The sequence below is a fragment of the Papaver somniferum genome, chromosome 3 (assembly GCF_003573695.1).
Source record: "Papaver somniferum cultivar HN1 chromosome 3, ASM357369v1, whole genome shotgun sequence".
Taxonomy (NCBI): Eukaryota; Viridiplantae; Streptophyta; class Magnoliopsida; order Ranunculales; family Papaveraceae; genus Papaver; species Papaver somniferum.
In genome coordinates, this window is record NC_039360.1 from 176,907,457 (window position 1) to 176,927,612 (window position 20,156).

At 36.3% G+C, this 20,156-nt stretch overlaps 1 protein-coding gene and 2 long non-coding RNA genes across 4 annotated transcripts; 1 reads left to right on the forward strand and 2 right to left on the reverse strand.

Annotated features, from left to right (window-relative positions):
* Positions 1-1,031: 1,031 nt before the first annotated feature.
* LOC113358113 lies at positions 1,032-7,609 on the forward strand. Of its 2 annotated transcripts, none has more exons than XR_003364213.1 (11): positions 1,032-1,093; positions 1,547-1,610; positions 3,135-3,198; positions 3,457-3,543; positions 3,851-4,136; positions 4,237-4,553; positions 4,671-4,794; positions 4,869-5,006; positions 5,292-6,188; positions 6,721-6,984; positions 7,091-7,609. It is a non-coding gene; the product is annotated as an uncharacterized LOC113358113 (long non-coding RNA). The 2 variants fall into 2 exon arrangements; XR_003364212.1 differs by having other exon boundaries at positions 3,463-3,543.
* A 599-nt stretch (positions 7,610-8,208) lies between these two features.
* Positions 8,209-11,228, reverse strand: LOC113358112. Its single transcript, XR_003364211.1, has 4 exons — positions 10,960-11,228; positions 9,364-9,511; positions 8,713-8,812; positions 8,209-8,609 (listed from the first exon to the last, which is right to left on the reverse strand). It is a non-coding gene; the product is annotated as an uncharacterized LOC113358112 (long non-coding RNA).
* A 5,059-nt stretch (positions 11,229-16,287) lies between these two features.
* LOC113360375 (protein FAR-RED IMPAIRED RESPONSE 1-like) lies at positions 16,288-18,962 on the reverse strand. Its single transcript, XM_026603887.1, has 5 exons — positions 18,058-18,962; positions 16,799-17,942; positions 16,528-16,713; positions 16,415-16,426; positions 16,288-16,314 (listed from the first exon to the last, which is right to left on the reverse strand). The coding sequence occupies exons 1-5, from the start codon at positions 18,960-18,962 to the stop codon at positions 16,288-16,290; spliced, it is 2,274 nt and encodes a 757-aa protein (XP_026459672.1).
* Positions 18,963-20,156: the final 1,194 nt, after the last annotated feature.

Below are 20,156 nucleotides of genomic sequence, written 5' to 3' on the forward strand. Positions count from 1 at the left end.
AGGTGCCCTACAGTCTTTGCCACTAAACTTTGGGGGTTTGTCTACAGTACTCTTTCCCATGTTGTTACAAAATATAGTAAAGAGGATATTGCCTTTAGATTGTTGTGAAAATTACTAATAATGTAACTGAGAAGAAGATACTTAGCTCAAACCGATGTTGCTGGAGATGCACAGAAAATGTAGAGGCACGTATACGATACGCTGTCCTAAAGGCAATATCGCCTGCCACTCCTCTGAGATGCTACAACAGTTGGCGAGTCACCTCCAGGATACAACTACAGTTAGTACCCCTCAATGTAGCATACAATGAGGGTACCCTTAGAGCTTGGCAGAACTTAAAACAGTAGAAGAGATGTTTACAGAAAAACAGAGGGAGAGTAGAAGAGATGTTTCTCTGTGGTGTGTATTTTCTGAGCTTACAACTACTCTCTTATATAGTGTTTGTGTAGTTACAAACAAGAAAGAAAACCCATGCTTATGACAGAAATACTGGTAATGTTGGGTTAAAGATAGTGCAAGAAAAGTTGTTTTGTCAGGCATGGAGCAGTGTGTTGCTGCCAAGCCAAATACGTACAGACAAGGGATCCAGGACAAAACACGTACAGACAGAGAAGCCAAGACAAGCACGTTCAGACAAAGAAGTCAGGACAAAACACGTACAGACAAAGAAAAGATTCTTCTACTTGTGTGGAAAACACGTACCAAAAATTTCAGCAAAAAGATAGGATCTAATGAACCCACACCCGTGCTTCTGTGCAAAGCACCGCGCATACAGGAAAGGCAACCTTGCCCTAGTCTAGGTCTTCCCTCCAAGCACAAAAGTCTAATGACCCAAGGGCCATGCCCTTATAGCCAATTTTATGGTATTTAAGTCTAAAACTCTTTAGATTTTAGTCAATATGGGACTATTGTTTTATCTATTCAAATGAAAAACAATTAATGGGCAATAGGTCTAGGGAACAAAACACAGTCCATGGAAAAATTGGTATTTTTAAAGCGTTTTTTCTAACAAGATACACACAATTGAAATTGAAATCACTACTACCTAATTGCTTGCGAATCATAACCTTGCTTGGCCTTCTCTTTCTTGCCGGTAAGATTCCATTTCTAGGGTTTCGGTCTTTATTTTCTTCTTTTAATTTCTTTGATTACTTCTTGTACTCACTTAAACCATCTGTTTCGCCATTTTTAGGGTTTTGTTCCTTCTTTTGCATCATGTTTAATGTCATGTTCCGTAATCAAAGACATTGGGTTGCTTTGTTTCTTGTTGTTGTTGTTGTTGGTGATGTTGAGATTTCTAGGGATTTTTGTTTCGTTGTTGCCCAACTGTGAATTTCTTTTCTTGTTTAGTTTATTTAATGAAGAAATTTATGGGGGGTTTTAGCCTCTTTGCTCTATTTCTGTGCGTGCTATCACATAATCAAGAATTTGGTTTACTCTGTGTGGTTGAGAATTTCTAGGGTTTATTGTTGCTGTTAACCCTGAAATTTGAGCTTCTTCAATTGTTGGTTTAACTTGTTTATATCTTCTTCTTTTTATTTTGTAGGTGGGGTCTTCAGCTACAGCAAGCTACTTACCAGAATTGACAATGTCTTTACCTTTCTGAACAGGTATACCCTTCTCCCGATGTTGGCTTTTTGCTTGAAAGTTCAAATTTGATAAAATATGAAAGTTTTTTTTTTCTTTAAGTTATTTAGTCATGTAGTGGTGGAGATGCGACTGCAAATGTAGTTCTTGTATATGTAATGCTCCAAAGTAAATTGAACAGAAAAGGGGTTCTTCCCTAATAATTGCTTGTTATATGCTTCTTGGTACATGAATTTAGAGAGCTAAATTATAATTTTTCTTGGTTTTGCTTTTATGTTTTCCTAACATTGATATGCTGCCTGTAATAGCTGTAGGAGGCATATAGGTACTTTTTTTTAGTGGAGATTCATAAATGCTAATGTAGTTACTGTAGTTGCTATCTTTTGAAGTAGGAGATTTGTGCGTAAAAAGGAATTTTGATTCATTTTTCGGCGTGGTATCATGTACTGTAGAAACTAGGTTTCTCTCTTCTTGTTGTTGGGTAGTTTTTTTTTTTATTTTTTGCTCAAGTTGTGTAGCTGTAGCTGTAGAATTTGATCTTAGTTCAGTTTTTATGGAAGACTTTTAACATTTTCCACATGGGTATTCTTTTAAGGCATTTTTAGTTCGTTTTTGTGCCAGATAGTACATAGTTACGAAACTGGGTTTGATTGTTGCTGTTAGATTTGTTGGGTTTTTGTCCCCTGTGGAATTTGAGCTTTTTCAGTTGTTTTCTTAAGAAGAGAAGTGTAGGGGGTTTTAAAAAATTTCGGTTCTTAATGTGTTGTTGTCTGTAGGTGGGGTCCTCAGCTAGAGCAAGCTACATACTTTCTTGAGCATTTTGTGTTGGTTTTTGCTTGAAAGTTTGGATGTGATAAAATATGAGACGGGCATGTTTTTGTTTTGCTGTTTCTCAGTTCCTGTATATGCAATGCTGCAGTTATTAAAGCAGGCATATAACTGCTTGTTATATGCTTCTTCGTACATGTATATAGAGAGCTTAAGGAGGCATGTAGATACTTTTTTATGTTTTTTGCTTTTATGTTTTTCTAACATGGATATGATGCCTGGAATAAGCATGTAGATACTTTTTTTAGTGGAGATTTATAGGTGATAATGTAGTTACTGTAATTGCTATCCTCTGAAGTAGGAGATTTGTGTGAAAAAGGAATTTTGAGTTTTGTTTAGTTAACTTTTGGGCGTGGTATCATGTAATGTAGAAACTTGGTCTTTCTCTTCTTGTTGTTGGGGAGATTTTTAGGGTTCTTTGTTGTTGATGCTTAAGTTGTGGAGCTGTGGAATTTGAGCTTAGTTCGTCTTTTATGGAAAATGTTATGGAAGACTTTTAACATTTTCAACATGGGTATCTTTTTAAGGCATTTTTAGTTCATTTTTTTGCCTGATAGTACATAATTAAGAAACTGGGTTCCTTGTTGCTGTTAGATTTCTAGGGTTTTTGTTGTTGTCGGGACTGAAATTTGAGCCTTTTCAGTTGTTTTCTTAAGAAGAGAAGTGATGGGGGTTTCAAAAAATTTCAGTTCTTAATGTGTTGTTGTTGTTGTTTGTAGGTGGAGTCCTCAGCCAGAGCAGGCTACTTACAAGAATTGACAACTTCTTTACCTTTCTGAACAGGTATACCCTCATTGTTGTTGGCGGTGTGGGTTGAAATTTCCTGAATCTGTTTATTTTTGTTTTCGCTTTTTCTCGGTTTCTTTCAAGTTATTTAGTCATGTAGTAGTGGAGCTATGCGACTGCTCATGTAGTTCTTGTATATGCTTTTTTAACATGGATATACTGCCTGTAATAACTTTAGGAGGCATATAGATACTTCTTTTGTTAGTGGAGATCTATAGGTGCTAATGTAGTTACTGCAATTGCTATCTTCTGAAGTAACAGATTTGTGCGAAAAAGGGATTTTCCTTTCTTGTTGTTGCTGAATATCAAGAAGAATGAGGTGCTGGAGTCCATGTGGATGCTGTAAGTCTGAAAATTTCCGTTCATTTTCTTTGATTTAATTCAGTTCGGCTTTTGATTGTTGATTCTGTCTGGTTATTGTACAAAGGCGAGACTGTACAGGTTTGATAATCATTTTATTTTGCATCCATTGAGAGTAAATAATTGCTTGAGATTTTCATTCGATGAAGTTCGTTGATATTTTAGTGCATCTTAGTGGAGCTGCAACTGAGAATGGGTTTCATTTATTTAGCTCACAGTCAGACTCAACTGTAACTGAAATGGGTTTGTGTTATTTAGTTATGTTATTGTAATCTCTTTATATTTTCAGGTAATGACGAAGATCAAGATAATTCAGAGAGAATAGCACTTATTTCTCCTGGAGGAGGAACTGATGCAATTCCTGACGATGCTTGGTTGCCTCCTCCCGTGAGTATAAACTATTCTAATCTTGAAGTTGATACTGATAATGAAGTAAACCCAGCCACGGACATAGCGGATCACAGTAGCACATTGCTTTATACTTCAAGTAGAGAAGGGATAGTTTGTGATCCTATTCATGAGCGTCATTTTGACCTTCCCCTCGAGCAGTTCTTGCGCGATTTGTTGCTGGACAGGTTTTCCTTTTTCCTTTTGGTATTATTTCATTAATTTTTTCCAGGCTTGTCATTTGTTATCACTTGCAGTATGTACTGATAGAAACTTTGTTGTTGGAAGGCACATCGATGTGCTGCGTGCAATACTGCCACAGAATCTCATCAGTACCGGTATATAGACCAACATGGGAAGATCACTGTACAAATTAAGTGTCTTCCTCCGGACCATTGTCTGCCTGTTGAAGCGGGAAGGGAGCTTTGGATGTGGAGCCATTGTTTAAGATGTAAGCATTCTACGGAAAGAGTGGTGATGCCAGCTGCAACCCGCCGTTTACCATTTGGGAAGTCTTTGGAGCTTTTCTTCACAAGCCATCCCACTTCTACTAACCTACCGAACTATGAACACCCCATCCACGAGGATTATCTTTACTTTTACGGGTAATAGAGCTGGTATCCTAATAACTAGAATCTAATAGTTTAAGGTTGTACTTCTTTCTTTCTTTGTTTTTGATTTTTTGCTATTTTGTATGTATAATCTTTATCGGTGTCATGCAGATTGGGCCCCATGGTGACAGCTTTCAAATACCCGCAACTAAACATCTACACTCCCTGTGTGCCTCCACCTGAACTGGCGTTCAACAAACAGAACACAGTTTGGATAGTAGATGACATTACTGAGGTATATTGGCTGTCATAATTAGATTATTAATTATTACCACTATTGCGAATCACCTTTTCAATGGCTTTCTGAAGGTGGGAGTACGGGGTAGAAAACTGTTCTTGGATGTTCAACGGAAGTTGTAGCAAATTTGCAGCTCTTGTTTGGATAGTTCATGTCCGTTACAGGAATTAGTTAGAGATATGCTCAACAAGGAGAACTCGTATTTTGAGGTTGGTGACGGCATCTTTGTTAAGTACTTTTGTTTTGAGATTCTCTGGTACTTTTTGGCCGGTTCTGGAATTTCCTTATTATCCCTCCAGTTTTACTTAATATGCAATATTGGCATATGTTGGGATCTTTGGAATCTAGGGAAAGCATTTTTTTCTTCTGAGTTGCTTTGCTAAAACCCCTGGGTGATATTATCTTCCGAAATATGTTTATTGTTCATTGCCATGTTGTCATTGTAACTGATGCTATATCTGAGAACAAGTTTCTTATGTGCTTAACAAAACCAGGATCGCGTTAAAGTATTTGAGAACAAGCAAGTAGTAGGGTGCACGATGCATGAGATGCTTACCTTGAATCGCTTATCCCAAGAACTAGTACTTCAGTCATATGTTTGGCATATGCGCGTCCAATTTCTTCAATCTTTTGATCACAAAGAGATTGAATGTGTAATAAAGAACATCGGTAATGACAGAATTGAAAGGTCTTCCATGTTTGGCAGGGGGGAGACATCAAAGTCCACCTTCAAAGAGCCATTCAAGTTTGGTGACTTCCAGGAATGGATTTGGTGTCCATTTTCAGAAATTTGTGAGGCATACATTGAAGATCTTAGGAAAAATTACATAGAACGTATGTTGAAGCCTGAAATTCTGAAGACAACCACCGAATTGGTCTCCACAGATAAATCGATTTCAGTTTCCCTTGGAGAAAATTTGGTTTCGCTCTATGATTTAGAACTTACAAGTGCAATAGCTTGTGCCCTAACCATGTTATTCAATCGACGCGCCTCATCAACGGTCACATCTCATCCAAAGATCCTAGACACCTCATCAACGGAGGCATCTCATCCAAAGATCCATCTTAGAGATGGAGAATATCCAAGAAAGGGTATAATTTCCTAGTCTTGTGTGTATGAGAAAGAGTTCCATGCTCTTCGAGATCAATGTTGTCCATCTGAAAGTGATTATATAGCTTCGCTGAGCCGCTGTGAAGATTTTGCGGCTAAAGGAGGCAAAAGTGGTTCAATGTTTGTGATGACAAAGGATGAGAGGCTCATCGTGAAGCAAATTCATAAGATTGAATTCGATTCTTTCATGGAGTGTGCACCAAGATATTTCGGTTACATAAGCAAATGTCTTAGCTCAAGCCATCATTCGTGCCTTGCGAAAATTCTTGGGATATATAAGGTATGTTTTCTATAATCTTTACCTCAATCTTTAGTCATCGCTTCATGATTCCCTCCACCATTTTCTATGTTCTTCTGATGTTCTTTCCTTCTTATGGTGGTTGCGTTCAATTTCAATACAGTTCCACGTTTTGTGTTGGTTGGTTGGTTACACCATACCATAGCTTAGGATGAGCTTTCTCCGATGGAATAATATGAACTTGCAACAAGTGCTCAAAGAGCAGATAATCATGCATACAGTCTACAAAAATATTTGCTACCTCAGGAGATTCATACTCGATAAACCCAAAATGCTTAGACTTTCCTATCTTCTTCTTCTTAGCGATTCTTAACCGCTTATTAGAACCTAATTGCTTAGAAAATTCTACCATTTCCTTTCCGTAGAATCCATGAGGAATTCTTCTAATATATAAAATGGCAGATGAAGTATCCAACGGTTATCCACTCTTTGGTAGTTTTTTAGATTGGTAATTTCTACCAATTAGGCAGCTTTGAACTCTTACCGGTTATATTCATGTTATTGGCTGTTGCAGGTAACTGAAAGGCAGGGCGAACGCCGGAAGAATCGGGAATGTTTGTTGATTGTTATGGAAAACATCCTGTTTGGTCGTAACGTAGTCCGCTCATATGATCTCAAAGGCACGCAGTTTTCTCGGTACACTCCAAACGCAGATGGCAGAGAAGTCGGTTTGGATGGCAACTATGTTGAAGACAACCATATCTCTCCACTGCTTCTGAGCATAAATAGCAAACAGGACTTGCTTCAAGCTATATTGGCGGATACACAGTTCCTCGCGGTGAGTATGAACGTAAGAGTTTTGTAAGTTTCAGTAAGAGAAAGGTTTTATTATGTCGAAATCAATTATAAAACTGAGCATTCCGTGGATTCCTGATTTTTTGCAGTCAATTAATGTAATGGACTATTCTTTACTCTTGGGAGTAGATGACCAGAAAAAATAGCTTGTTTGTGGGATTATCGATTATCTGAGGCAGTATACGTGAGACAAGAAGATTGAGTCGTGTGTAAAGGCTTCTTTTTGCGTTCCGAAGAGTGTCATGCCTACAGTCATTTCGCCTGAGAATTACAAGACAAGGTTTGACGAGTTCATGCAGGTGCGCATGATCTGTCCCCCTCATCCAGACTAGTTTTTGTGAATTACACAGATTTAGTTTACTCATCCAGACTAGTTTTTGTGAACTTAACTTCTTTGTACTCTAGCCTTATCATATTACTATCCTAAAGATTTTTTACCCGGGCTGGAACCCGTCAATCCGTACCCAGTATATGTTATAGAATCTGAAGTTTGTAACCATGACATTCAATGGAATGTATCTACAACAACAGAGGAGCAAACCAAGGAAGCTATGAGCTAAAGCCAGAGTATAGGCGGTCAGTCAAGGAGGAAGAACCCAATCAATAATCCAAGAATCCTAGTTAACTATATGCTGATGTTAACATTTATAACCTTCCATCTAGAACTTCAAGTTGTGATTGACATGATAGGCAGCTGATGGTCTTTGTTCTTTTCTCTAGTCAGTGAAAGGTTCAATTTTGCAACCACTGGTAGGATATTTCTCTTGTCTCAGAATTGAATAAGTTTCCATACTCATGGTGCTCCCGAGTACATGTAGTTGTTTCAGAGCATCAGGGATGTTTTCTTCGTACACAATTTTGAGCGTCTGTGTGCATCTATCCACAGGAATTAGAAAAGCTGGTGCACAGCTGCTCCAGGCTTGAATCAACACAAAATTTATATAAAAGAAAAAAAAAACGTTTTTATGTTAACAAAGAAATACTAGCATTGTTGGCATTTGAAGATAGCAGATTTGGTTATAATTTTAGGCGGAACTCCTTCAGCAAGTCCTGCCTGGAAATTTATTTTTCTGATAAGAAAACTTGAGACTAGAAAAGAGGGAACGGTTTGTTGCTTAAAGTTTGTAACCTGTCATAGACTCATAGTTGGCTAACAACTTGTGTTGAGCTGGATTTGAGAATCAATGCGCTTGCAGCACATATATAATGCATGAATAAAAATCGAACGATATTTATTTTCATTTTTATGGTTCTGTCTTGTGTGAACTCCAGATATATACTAACACAACTATCTGAGATGATAGCAAAATACAAGTATTAACAGGTCAGACTCTTGTGGACTCTGGAGATGACCGGGAGAGAAACTAATAGTCCATCCCGCCCCATTGTCTGCTCTATTGGAGGAATCATAACCAACACTTATTGGCCGTTGAATCCAGGGTGAGGCATCCCCCTGCAAAGTTCTCGCCCTTCTTGGCAAAGAGAACATGCATGGCAGAATAAATGAGTCGCAAGATCACAGGAAGACTCGCACTGTTCCAGTTGGTCTTCATCCTCAATCAAGGACTCACAACACCCACATGATCTTTTGACTGCTTCAAAGCTACCCTGTTCTCACAATCACCAAAAATAACAAAAGTATGAGCGCACCATTGATAGCCCCATAAACCAAATAATGCATTGCTTTCTTGAAATGACTCAAAAGGTTTACCTGCAAAGTCCCGCCACCACCACTGCTTTCGCAATCATCAGAGACGCTAACAATTGTCCATGGATCAGATGTATTCCAGTGAAGCTCAACAACTTTATCCCTGCATGAATCAGAAACGTGATCAAGTTTCACAAAAGTGAAAAAGCTTTATTATTGTGAAACCACACTAAATTAAGAACTACGTGTTAGACTTAATGTTGGTTTAGCAACAAATCATGTTTGTCTTAAGGTAATCCCTGATTAGTTTATGATAAATACAGTTTAGTAAAATGCAGATTATGGTGTAATTATTGTTTTAATCATCAGGAAAATGCCCCATATTTCGAGGCCCTATAGGGAAAATACCCCATGGAAAAAAAGTTAAGGGAAAATTCCCACCGTACACTTTTCCATCCAAGAGGCGTTAGATGGTCAAAATCTGCATGTGTGTGCTATTACACGTGCAAACCAAAAGACCAATTTGACCCTTTCGCAGGATTTTGCCAATTTGACCCTTTCGCAGGATTTTGCCACGTATCAGTGTAAGATGATGGACGGCTGAGGATGGAATTTGTTACTATGACTTTATCCATCTTATCTTTTCCCAAAACACCAGCGATTTTTCCAATCACCAGTCAAATAGTTGAATTTGTACGAGTTAGCAAAACAAACCTGAAAAAATGAATTATCGAGAAACTTGCAGATATGCTCAGTTCCAAATGATGAGGTTCCTCGACTGTTTTACGGTTAAGTCTCTTATAAACTTTACAAGGTTTTCTTTCTCAACTTCCTTTTACTTCTTAAGCTCATGATAACGAACCTGCATGTAAGATCAAGTAAACATCAGTATGAGATGTGCAAGGGGTCTGAAACTGGAGATCAATGAAGATATACTAGATAATGATGTGAAAAGGATAAGATTCCCACTTTCATGTGCTTTCTGCTAGTAATTAACTTGCAGTTTGGAGTAGAAATCGAATCTCTATAACATATTCATGCATAACACTGCACACATTCATTTCATGTTCAAAGATATCAACCAAGCACCAACTGCTGGCTGGTCAACACCACTAGTCCCAGATAAATCACCACCAAGCACAAAAATATCAACATAAACATATCCTTCATCACCTGCCATAGCATTTCTCCACATTTCAAAAAATACAAAATTATTTTATATAGACATTTCCCCATAAAACATGTGATGCTAGCAACACACCAATCCCCTCGATCTTATCTTAACCAACTGCTTAAACTTTTCGAAACTAATAGTCTCACCATCAACATTATCACAATACAGTTTCTTTCCCATATGCACCCCATTGATTTACCTTTAGGAGAAAATTCAAATCCATCACCCTGATGCACATCAAGTTAAGACATTCAGACCTACATTTCTAGGATAAAATACATTCATGATGTAATTAAATATTTTGGGAAACACACGTCAATTACACCACAGACAGGGCATGAACAAGAATTAAAAGAAAGATTTAAAGGGTGGGTGGGGGGGTGGGGGGAACCTAAGGATGTACACCTCTTATATATGCGGTTGTGGAGCACATGGTACAAATTCTGCAACTATCCTATTGACTAAGTGGTATTACGGTGCTTCACAGCACCTTCGCGGTGAGATCACATTTTTTACAAACCAAAAATTTATAGACACTAGCAAGCAATTAACACTAAGTTGAGGCTCTCCTGGTCAGTCACATCATACACTAAGTTCATTGACACTAGCAAGTAATTAATACCAGCAATTTAACTTTCTTAGTATTACTTTCTGTAAGCTATATGTGTCAATTACAACGCCGTTGGCTTGTATTGTTGCATTTCCTAGATAAGAGATATTAGGGGGAAAATAAATTAAAACTAATTTTTAGTGTTTATATAATTATTATTAGACAAAGACCATTCCACCATGAAAATGACACATTCTCATCACTATATTACAACCAACAATGATGCTGTTACCCTCAATCGACATATTAAAACCCCAATTTTGAATTTCACACAAATCAGTATATCCCTATTTCAGTACAATTATAATTTCAGAAATCAACATTGTTTACAGTTCATATCATGTTTATATTGTTCAATTTCAATAAATCATGATAGAATTACCCTTATTCAACCTACAGAAATCCTAAATTTCAATTTCCCCACAAATCCGAAAAACCCTAAGTTCAAAAGAAGCATAAATTAACACGATTCAAATTGAAATTTCAGGAAAACAATTGAAACAAGAACTGGGTTTCATAAACTTACGGTTTATCACTATCCCCTTCTTCTCCTTTTCGATCTTCCCATTATCTTTCTTCGATTTCTTATACCACCGCCTCTGGTTTCTCCTTCCTCTGTTTCCACGAAATAACACCAACCACTAACTAATTAGTCACCATATCTCTTCTCACTGCAACTCTGGTTCAATCGACGTCTCTGTTTAGTCGTCGTCTCTGGCTCTACATCTACAGATTTTCTTGATTTTGTTATTATGAGGAGAAGATAAGAAGATGGGAGAAGAAAGATGATTGTGGTGTCTTTTTGGGTTACTTCCACGAGTCATTATCTCGTGAGAAGGGTCATTGACTGGTCAAAATTGACCATATGGATAGAAAAGGTGGCAGTGGGGCATTTTCGCGTACCTTTTTTCTCTATGGGGAATCGAAATATAGAGCATTTTCCCAATTTTCTCATCACCTTATACTGTTTATGTTTAAACAAGTCTAGCTTGAGCTGTCCAACGAAGCCATGAGCTGTCACTCTGATTCATGACAAAAAGGTTAGAGAGACATGTGGCAAGCATGACTAGGACTCTCTTTTAGCCTCACTTGTTCTGAAACGAAAATCAGTTTCCATCCATCAATTAAGGTGAGGAAATAGAAGTAGATAAAAAGTCATGAAACCGAAAGGTAATTGCTTTCTATTTCCTTGTTAATATGTTTTGGGTGTATGTTATATGTGGTGTTTCTAGCTATATAAGGTGTTGTTTTTGTGTGTTGTAAGAGCATGTTTATACTAGGTTCAAGTTCTAATTTCAGCATGTTCTTAGCTAATATGATATTTGGTGCTAAACATAAAGTTCAAGGAGCTGAAATCCCAACGGTATGCTCTACTTCTATAACATAGGCAAGCAATTTGAAAAAAGCAGTAACGTGCATGCAGATGGTGTGACCTTACTTGATATGCAGACAATTTGAAAAGTATAAACCCTAATTCTACAAGTTTATTTTTTGATATTCACTTTTTACCTAGTAGTTCTTCAAAGCAAACACAATATTTCCAAACTCCCGATTCACATCTAAAAGGAAATCAAATAGGTATTATGTGGAGGCAGAATAACGTAAGTTTTCAATGCGGCTGAAGCAACTCATAGGCCTGGAAAGGCATCATTTAGCGGAATCAAGTACATAGGATCTTGCGAGATCCAAGAGACATAAGGAGTACGATTGAAGCTGAATTGCTCAGATGGTTAATTCAGTCCTAATTACATTCCCATCTGAAGTCTGATAGTAGGCTAGTGTTTGATGCGACTTAATTCAATATGGCGTTCAAACTGGACGACGTTCCAGGACTTTTCTGCTACATTGAAATTATATGTATCTTTTTTACTTTTTACTTTCGAAATATAATTGTATTTGTCATAATTTCAAGTAAAAGCAAGTGACTCTTTCTTGAAAAATAGAACAACAAAAACTTGTTTTTGTTATAATTCAGATCTTGAAAGAGATAATTTTAAATTATCCTTGGGGAAATTGATTATTTTTGAGATCATCCAAGAAATTTATCGCATATGTTCACAAACGAAAACTGGTGATGTGCTTGGTATCTCTCATTTTCAATGTATACGTGACAACATTATAATGGCATCACCATATCTATAAAACTACTAGAAAACCAGCATGAAAGACATGTTAAAGGTGTTTGTTAGACCGTTGCTCGGCTGAAATCACTAAGCGTTGATATGTCTACCTATTAGTCATCTTTGAACTCTCACCAGTTATATTGATGTTATTGTCTGTTGCAGGTAACTGAAAGGAAGGGCAAATTATCGGAAAAACGGAAATATGAGTTGATCGTTATGGAAAACATCATGTTTGGTCGCAATGGAGTCCGCTTATATGATCTCAAAGGCACTCAGTTTTCTCGGTACACTTCAAATGAAGATGGTGGAGAAGTTGGCGTGCGCTTAGGAACCAATCAGATAGTGACAACAGAGACTGATGACAGCTAGCAATAGTTGACTGGAATATATAGGATGGCAAGAACATACACGTAAGCAGTGTAACAGATGTCTGAGACATAACTACATCATTTATTCTAGAGTTCAGTAATCTAAGCTACATACTTTAATACGTACGTAAATGGCACTTCCCACTTTGTATAGTTTGCCGAAAAGATACAATATATACTCTTTTATATAAAAAAGAATTTCTTTTAAGATCATTGTAAAAAAAAATAACAATAATAATAATTAATAAAATTAATAACAAAAAAACCAAAAAATAAATAAAATCTAAAAGTGAACTTTTAGTGAGAAAATAATAAGTTAACTGTAGAAACCAAAAATAAGAAAAGAATTAAAATAAATAAACTAAAATTGGAAAATCAATAAAAAACTAAAATTGCCTAGAAAAAAGGGAAACTAAACTAAAATAATAAGATATTAATCAAACCAAGAGCTTTGTCTATCATGTAGGAAAAATTGTTTGATAAGATATTACTCAAAAATAAAATAAAAAGATAAGAAAAAAAGTCAAACAAATTAAATGACATTAAGAAAAAAAAAGTATTATTAAAAATTATATAAAAAATTACAAAAACCAAGTTTTAGAAAAATTTTAAGAAAAATTTAAAACTGGCTAGTAGTTAGAAAATAATGTTTATAATAATTAAATAACAATATATCTTATTATGCAAATAAAATAATCGATGAATATTGGACAATAGTGTAGTATATGGCCGCAGTCAATGCACACATTAAAAGGGCCGCAGTCAATGTAGCATTTAGAGGTCGCATGTAAATCTTATGTGGTGCAGTTGGATGGATCCATCCCGCACACCAAGTATTTAAATGTTTCCTTTGACTATTCCCTTTGACTGTGTCACGCCATCCAATTACAATCGGAAATGCTATTCTTCTCACCTTCTAACGCTCTAATCACCACTCAACCGACGTGTCACAAAATATGGACGAAAACTTGGGAGAGAGAAAGCTTGCTCGGTCAATATGTTCTCTATAACTTTTAATATTATATTACTACATATTCACCGTCTCTCTATTTATTAAAGTTGTTGGAGAGAGACTCTTGGAGAGTAACTAAGGGAACAATGAGTGGAACAATTCTAAATTTATGAACCAAACTAGATCTCACTTCTGAGTCTACATCTGAGCCCAGAGAGAAAATATGCGAAAAGAGTATGATTATGTTGAAATTTTATTTCTTTGTTTGTTGAAGGGTGATTGAAATCAATAAGTAATTCTACCGATTTTTTTAGATTGATATCTTGTATTTCATTTACAATAAATGATTCTACCGAGTTTATTAGATCTATAGCTATAATTGAAATCGTTTGATAATCTTTTCATCATGGATACTTGAAGAAGAAGAGTTCGGTTTCTTAAATTTGATCAACATAGTCGAAAATTAAGCAAATCTTAAATTATTTTATCCTTGCCTTCATGTATATTTCATTCATTTTCTTTAGTGCTTAATTATTTCTCACTGTTTTGGTTGTTTTCGTTGATTTAGCACAAGAGTTTCATATTTTGTTGACAATTGTGAGAGATATCATGTGTTCTTTAATCCTTTTATGATGATATGCAGATATGGATGTAGATGTGGGAAAAATTAATGAATATGAAGATGTTGAGATTTTGGATGTTATTAACAGCAAAGACCAAAAATTTGAAGTTACTGAAGTTACAAAATGTCAGAAAGTTGAGATGAAAATTTGAGTGGAATTTGGTAAGGTAAAGCACAAAACGGGAATCAGAATCCACAAAAGATTCAATGCATCAGTGGTTCAAGCAGCTGGATATGAGAAAGATGTGTAACCTATACAAATCTTATTGTTACTAATAATTAAATTTCTCTATTATAATTCTGAATGTGAATTGTAAGCTTTGCTGGTAGACTTTGAGTAAGTTCTTTTGTATTCAAATTCAGAGATCTTTGTTAGCTACTTTCCACATGTTGTTTGTACATCAGTGCATTTCCGTATACCAAATGTCATAAAACATAAGTGAATTCTGAAGCAGTATTCTAGAAAATTACAGCGACAACTTACAAAAAAGAGCTGCATATTTCCAAAATAAGATTGTAAGTGTTCAATCCACATTTAGTCCAAAACAAAATGCAGATGGGTTTTACATTTACTCCATTTTCCTAGTAAACTTCTGCTAGTACAAAAAAAGATGCATTTGAGTATACATTATACATTTACTCTATCTACTCACTAAACATTATACATTTACTCTATCTACTCACTAAACTTTGAGTGCAAATTTGTGCACCCCCTTAAAACGGGGGTGCACATTCCGTCCCCATCTATTGGCCAATCTGTAGTGTTAAGTGGTTTTTCCTTTCTTTCTTCTTTTTTACTTTTTCCCTTAAAACTGTTTTGAAACCATAAAAAGAGTAAATATTGTTGATGTCATCGACATATCACCTCCTCTTTTTTCTTTCTCTCATACCGGCTGCTATAAACACCTCTATCTTATGTGTGTCCATTTTCTATTCTCTGTAAAACAAATGTGCTGAACAAGAGAAAACAGGAACTGAAGATATGAAAATCAAATCTATATAATGTTTTCACCCTATAAGCTATAAAATTAACAGATTTATCATCCACTTATCTTAATAACACGTGGAGAGGTACTAACGAGGGATAAGAAATAAAGATAATCAATCAACTCAGGATATCACCTAAAGAATTGAGTTCTTTAATCTGATAAAGGATTTGAAAATTAAGCTCAACAACATTAATTGGGAGCTCCCGGGCACCAGACCCTTTTCAAGTATAATTCTTGATTCTTCGCTCCTTGACTACAGGTTGAAACTTGGTAGTAATTTTTGTTTTGGGATAATGTATAATCACGATAGTTGTCCAATTAATGAAATGAGTATCTTATGGTCGTTGTTAATTTAGCATGTGCAACTCTAGATTTACGCAAGGAACATGCAGGTGGTTCGAAGAAGCTCCAATTTGACAATTTTACATGTTCCCGATTGTGAGCTTCTCTATATATATCGACTTGTCCTCTATCTCACTCTTTAACAATGTAAAAAAATCATTCTTTCTTTGCAAGGAATATAGATATCATCACCGGGTTGTTTCCTTTAGTCGCAAAATTAATAGCAAATTTTTTCCCTTCGTTATTAGCTTACTGCAATGAAGTTGCAGAAAAATAAACGGTGAAGAAGAGAAAGACGATTAAAAGCAGAAGAGAAAGAAGGCAATGTAGATTGCGACTTTTTTTCCCTTTTTCTTTTTCTTTTCTCAATACCACCATTTTTTCTTATCGTAAAGTCCACCAATAGATGAAGCAGGAATGTGCACCCCGGTATTAGAGGGGTGCACAAATTTACACTCCTAAACTTCTGCAGTTTGGTAGTTGTACTGCAAAATTTACACATTTACTCTATTTAACCAGTAAACATCGCATATTAGGCGTTGTAAGCGGTACCACATTAGACTCTTGCATATGGAAATAATTTACCCCATTTAAACCCTACGACAGCCATAACGACAAATTAGTAACCGAGATAAGTTGCAATAAGATTAAAGATCTTTGTGGAAACAAGCCGTAAAAAATTTACCAAATTTACTTACCATCGGCATTGGAGGAGGTGGATGCTGATAGAATCCCCAAGGTTGGTACATAGGCACTTGGGGTGCTAATAGATTAGCTTGATACTGATGAGTTTGTCCTACTACTCCATTATATTGGCACATAGGAACTTGAGGATATAAATGTGATGGTGGTGCTATTCCATTATATTCTTGTTGTAGCACAACCTAAATATCATTCCAACTATATTGGTCATTCCATTGTGAGATCAGGAAAAAAGAATGAACAGTAGAGATGATGGAAATAAGTTACCTGCACATTTTTGTTTTTGCTGCCTAGTGGTCTGCCTCGTTTCTTAGTTTTTGGTATAGGCACATCAACAACTACTAGTACATCTTCATTACATGCATTCCCATTATTGTTAGTTGTAGGATTCTTTTTGGTATGTTTCCATATAGTTTTATATGTATTAGTTCGTGGTCTGCCTAACATGATTCTATCATTAGGATTCAGTACATCCACGACATCCATGGGTACAATATCCATAATCTCATCTCTTGCCGAATGTTTTTCTTGTACTTCAGGAGTCTTCGCTTCAATCTGAATCGCGTTATTTTTTTTTAGTAACTTTAACTGTAAAGCTAATAATTGATTAACATCATTGAAAGTAGGTTCTGATTTTACTGCCATATCTGCAACCTCGCTGAAAAGAATACTTAAGTTATTACAACGATCATGCTCAACGGTGTTTCGCCAAAACCCCATATTAACTTTCATACTTGTGTGAGACCTTTTCAAATCTTTCCTCCATCTTTCTTTTATGTATTTATCAGGAACCAACTTAACTCCATGTAGGATTAATACATTAAGAACATGTCTATATAGTATCCCTTCAAATTCAAACATCCGGCAACTACAAGAAACTTCACATTCATTTGAATAAAAAATCACATCGAAGTTCATCTGTATTTGAATTCTTTGATGATCAACCCCCTCAATCCACACATTAACACGAGTAACATACTTAAATGTTCCAAGAGGATCCTCTTCTTGTTTGATAAGTTCACAATACATTTTTGAAGTCAATTCATTTTGAAACTCTTTAAACCTTGACAGAGTATACATTCCTTGCATCTGGTTTTCCATTTCAAAAAATGTGGCAGTTGGAATCAGTTTGGAACACGATTCTGCATCAGCACTAGTCTCGTTCTCTTCCTTATCCCTTGATGCTCGTTCATATTGCTCTACAAATTGCTTCAAAGTTGTCTTCGTACCAAGATATCCATCGAAAAATGAGTTCATACTTTCGCTTCTTTGTGTAGATTGCATTCCAGCCCAAAAAATGTCATTTAGATAACAAGGTACCCAACGCCGCCTTTCTTCATATAATCCTCGAAGCCATTCCTTTTCTAACAATTCATATTTTTGTAACATCTCCATCCATTTTGTTTCACTTCTGATGGATATTGAGAATTATAGACAACCCTTTTCATTGTATATGTAATGCGCAAATACTTACTATGACTCTTAAACTTCTCTGGAAATTTTTCATCACATGCCATATGCACCACCTATGTATACTATTCGGGAAGACTATTTCAATGGCGTTTTGCATAGCCTTGGCTTGGTCAGTAATTATTGCAGGAGGAGCGCATCCAGACATACAATCAAGCCACTTCATAAACAGCCATACAAAAGAATCTTCATTTTCATGTGTTACCAACCCACATCCTAATAATATTGATTCTCTGTGGTGATTTACACCAACAAATGGAGCAAACGACATATCATATCGGTTAACCAAGTATGTGGTATCAAAAGAAATAACCTCGCCAAACTCTTTATATTCTTCTCTTGACCTACCGTCTGCCCAAAACACGCTTCTCAAATGACCAGTCTCATCTACATCGACACTTGAATAAAATCCAGAACCTTCTGAAGTCATCTTTGCAAAATATGTTAGAATGACAACTGCATCTCCTTCTCCTAATCGTGAATTCCGCAAATTATCAATTAGATTTCTACAATCTTTTTTAGAACACGTCATATTCTCATGACCACCAGCTTCATTTACACAAACATCATAACCTTTACATAACCTCCCAGCAGATTGATCAAGAAGATCAAGTTGCTTCTTTACCCGGGAATTAATGAAGCGATTACAACGAAAATATCTAGCGTTTTCCGGATTCTTTTCATGATTATATTCCAAATTGAGCTGGCTGATTACATAACCAACTAAGAAATATAACCGTAATACTAGATTGGCTTGGCATCCACATTTTATCGTTGCTTGAGGCCTTAATGTATTTTCAGAGACGGAGTTACACTTACCTGCTCGAGCACAAGTAAACGTGTAGCTTCTTATATGCCCGGCAGCATTCGTCACAGATATGCTTTTCACCACAGGAAATCCAGTCGCTTTCCCAAATGCCTTGTAAAACTCCCATGCATCATCTATAGATTCAAACCCCATACCAATAGCAGGTTGTATATTAGGTTTGATTCCACTACTATCAAAGCAATATGAATTTTGAACTATCTCCTCATGCAACAACAAACTTTAGTTACTGAGAACTTTTATCAAACAACAACACGATTTGTTTCATATAGTTAGCAAGAAATAACACCGTTCTATGTGATAGACGCATTTATGTGTCTAATATAGCTCATTTGTATATATTGTTAGTACTCGATATTGTACTTATTCGGTTATTTTATATATTTGTAGGTGTTTTTGGAAGAATAAAGCTTTTGCGGCGAAATTGGCAAAAAAAATGGTTTTTGCGCCCGTGGGAGAAAATTGCTATACGGACTCTCATTTTGGATAAGGGGTAACCTAATTACTAAGGGGTGAACCATTTCCAGGCATCTGCTAAAGGGATACCGGAACTGGATAGGGGGAGGTCATCTTCAAAGTTTCAAAACTGGATTTTGGCGGGAAAAAAGGCAGCAGCGTCAACAGTTTTGGATCAAGGATTTGAGCGACCTAGCAGGCGATTCAATGGGCAAATTTGGTACCCACGGACTCTACAAGACATAAGGGACCTGTTAGAAGCGATTAGACCCATCTAATTGGGCTGGATAAGTCAGAAAATCCACACAAAGTCAAGACAGTGCACACGGTCCCTGTTTAGGGTTTTGAATTGGTTTGAAAGATTTGGGAGAGATTCTTGCGTGGGATATACTTCAAAACAGTTGAGTTCAAGTCAGAGAAGATTTTGGGAGCGATAGAATAGCTAACAGACGCATACAAAGTTCGACAGATAGAATTATTGTTAAAACTGCACGTGAAGAATAAGAGATTTATTCTCGAATTTGATCGAGTTTCTAGGGAATCTGAAGGCTATATATAGTTGGGTTTTTGTCATAGAAGGGTTAGAAACCCTGAGGAGAGAATTAAGAGAGAGTTCAGAGCCGAAACGAAGAACAGAAATCATACCTGCTGCTGCTGCTGCTGCTCGAGGAGGAAGACGAAGAAGGAAGAACGGACTCGCAGAGTCAGTCGTTTTTCCACAGTGCTTACAGCGAAATCAAACTGTCGTTTATCTACAACATATCATTATTATCGTATATAAACAACATCATCTGTTTTGTAACAGCGACGCTGTAACACTTCTACAGCGTTGCGAATTTCTGTTTCATCTTATTTCTTCAATAAAAACACCTA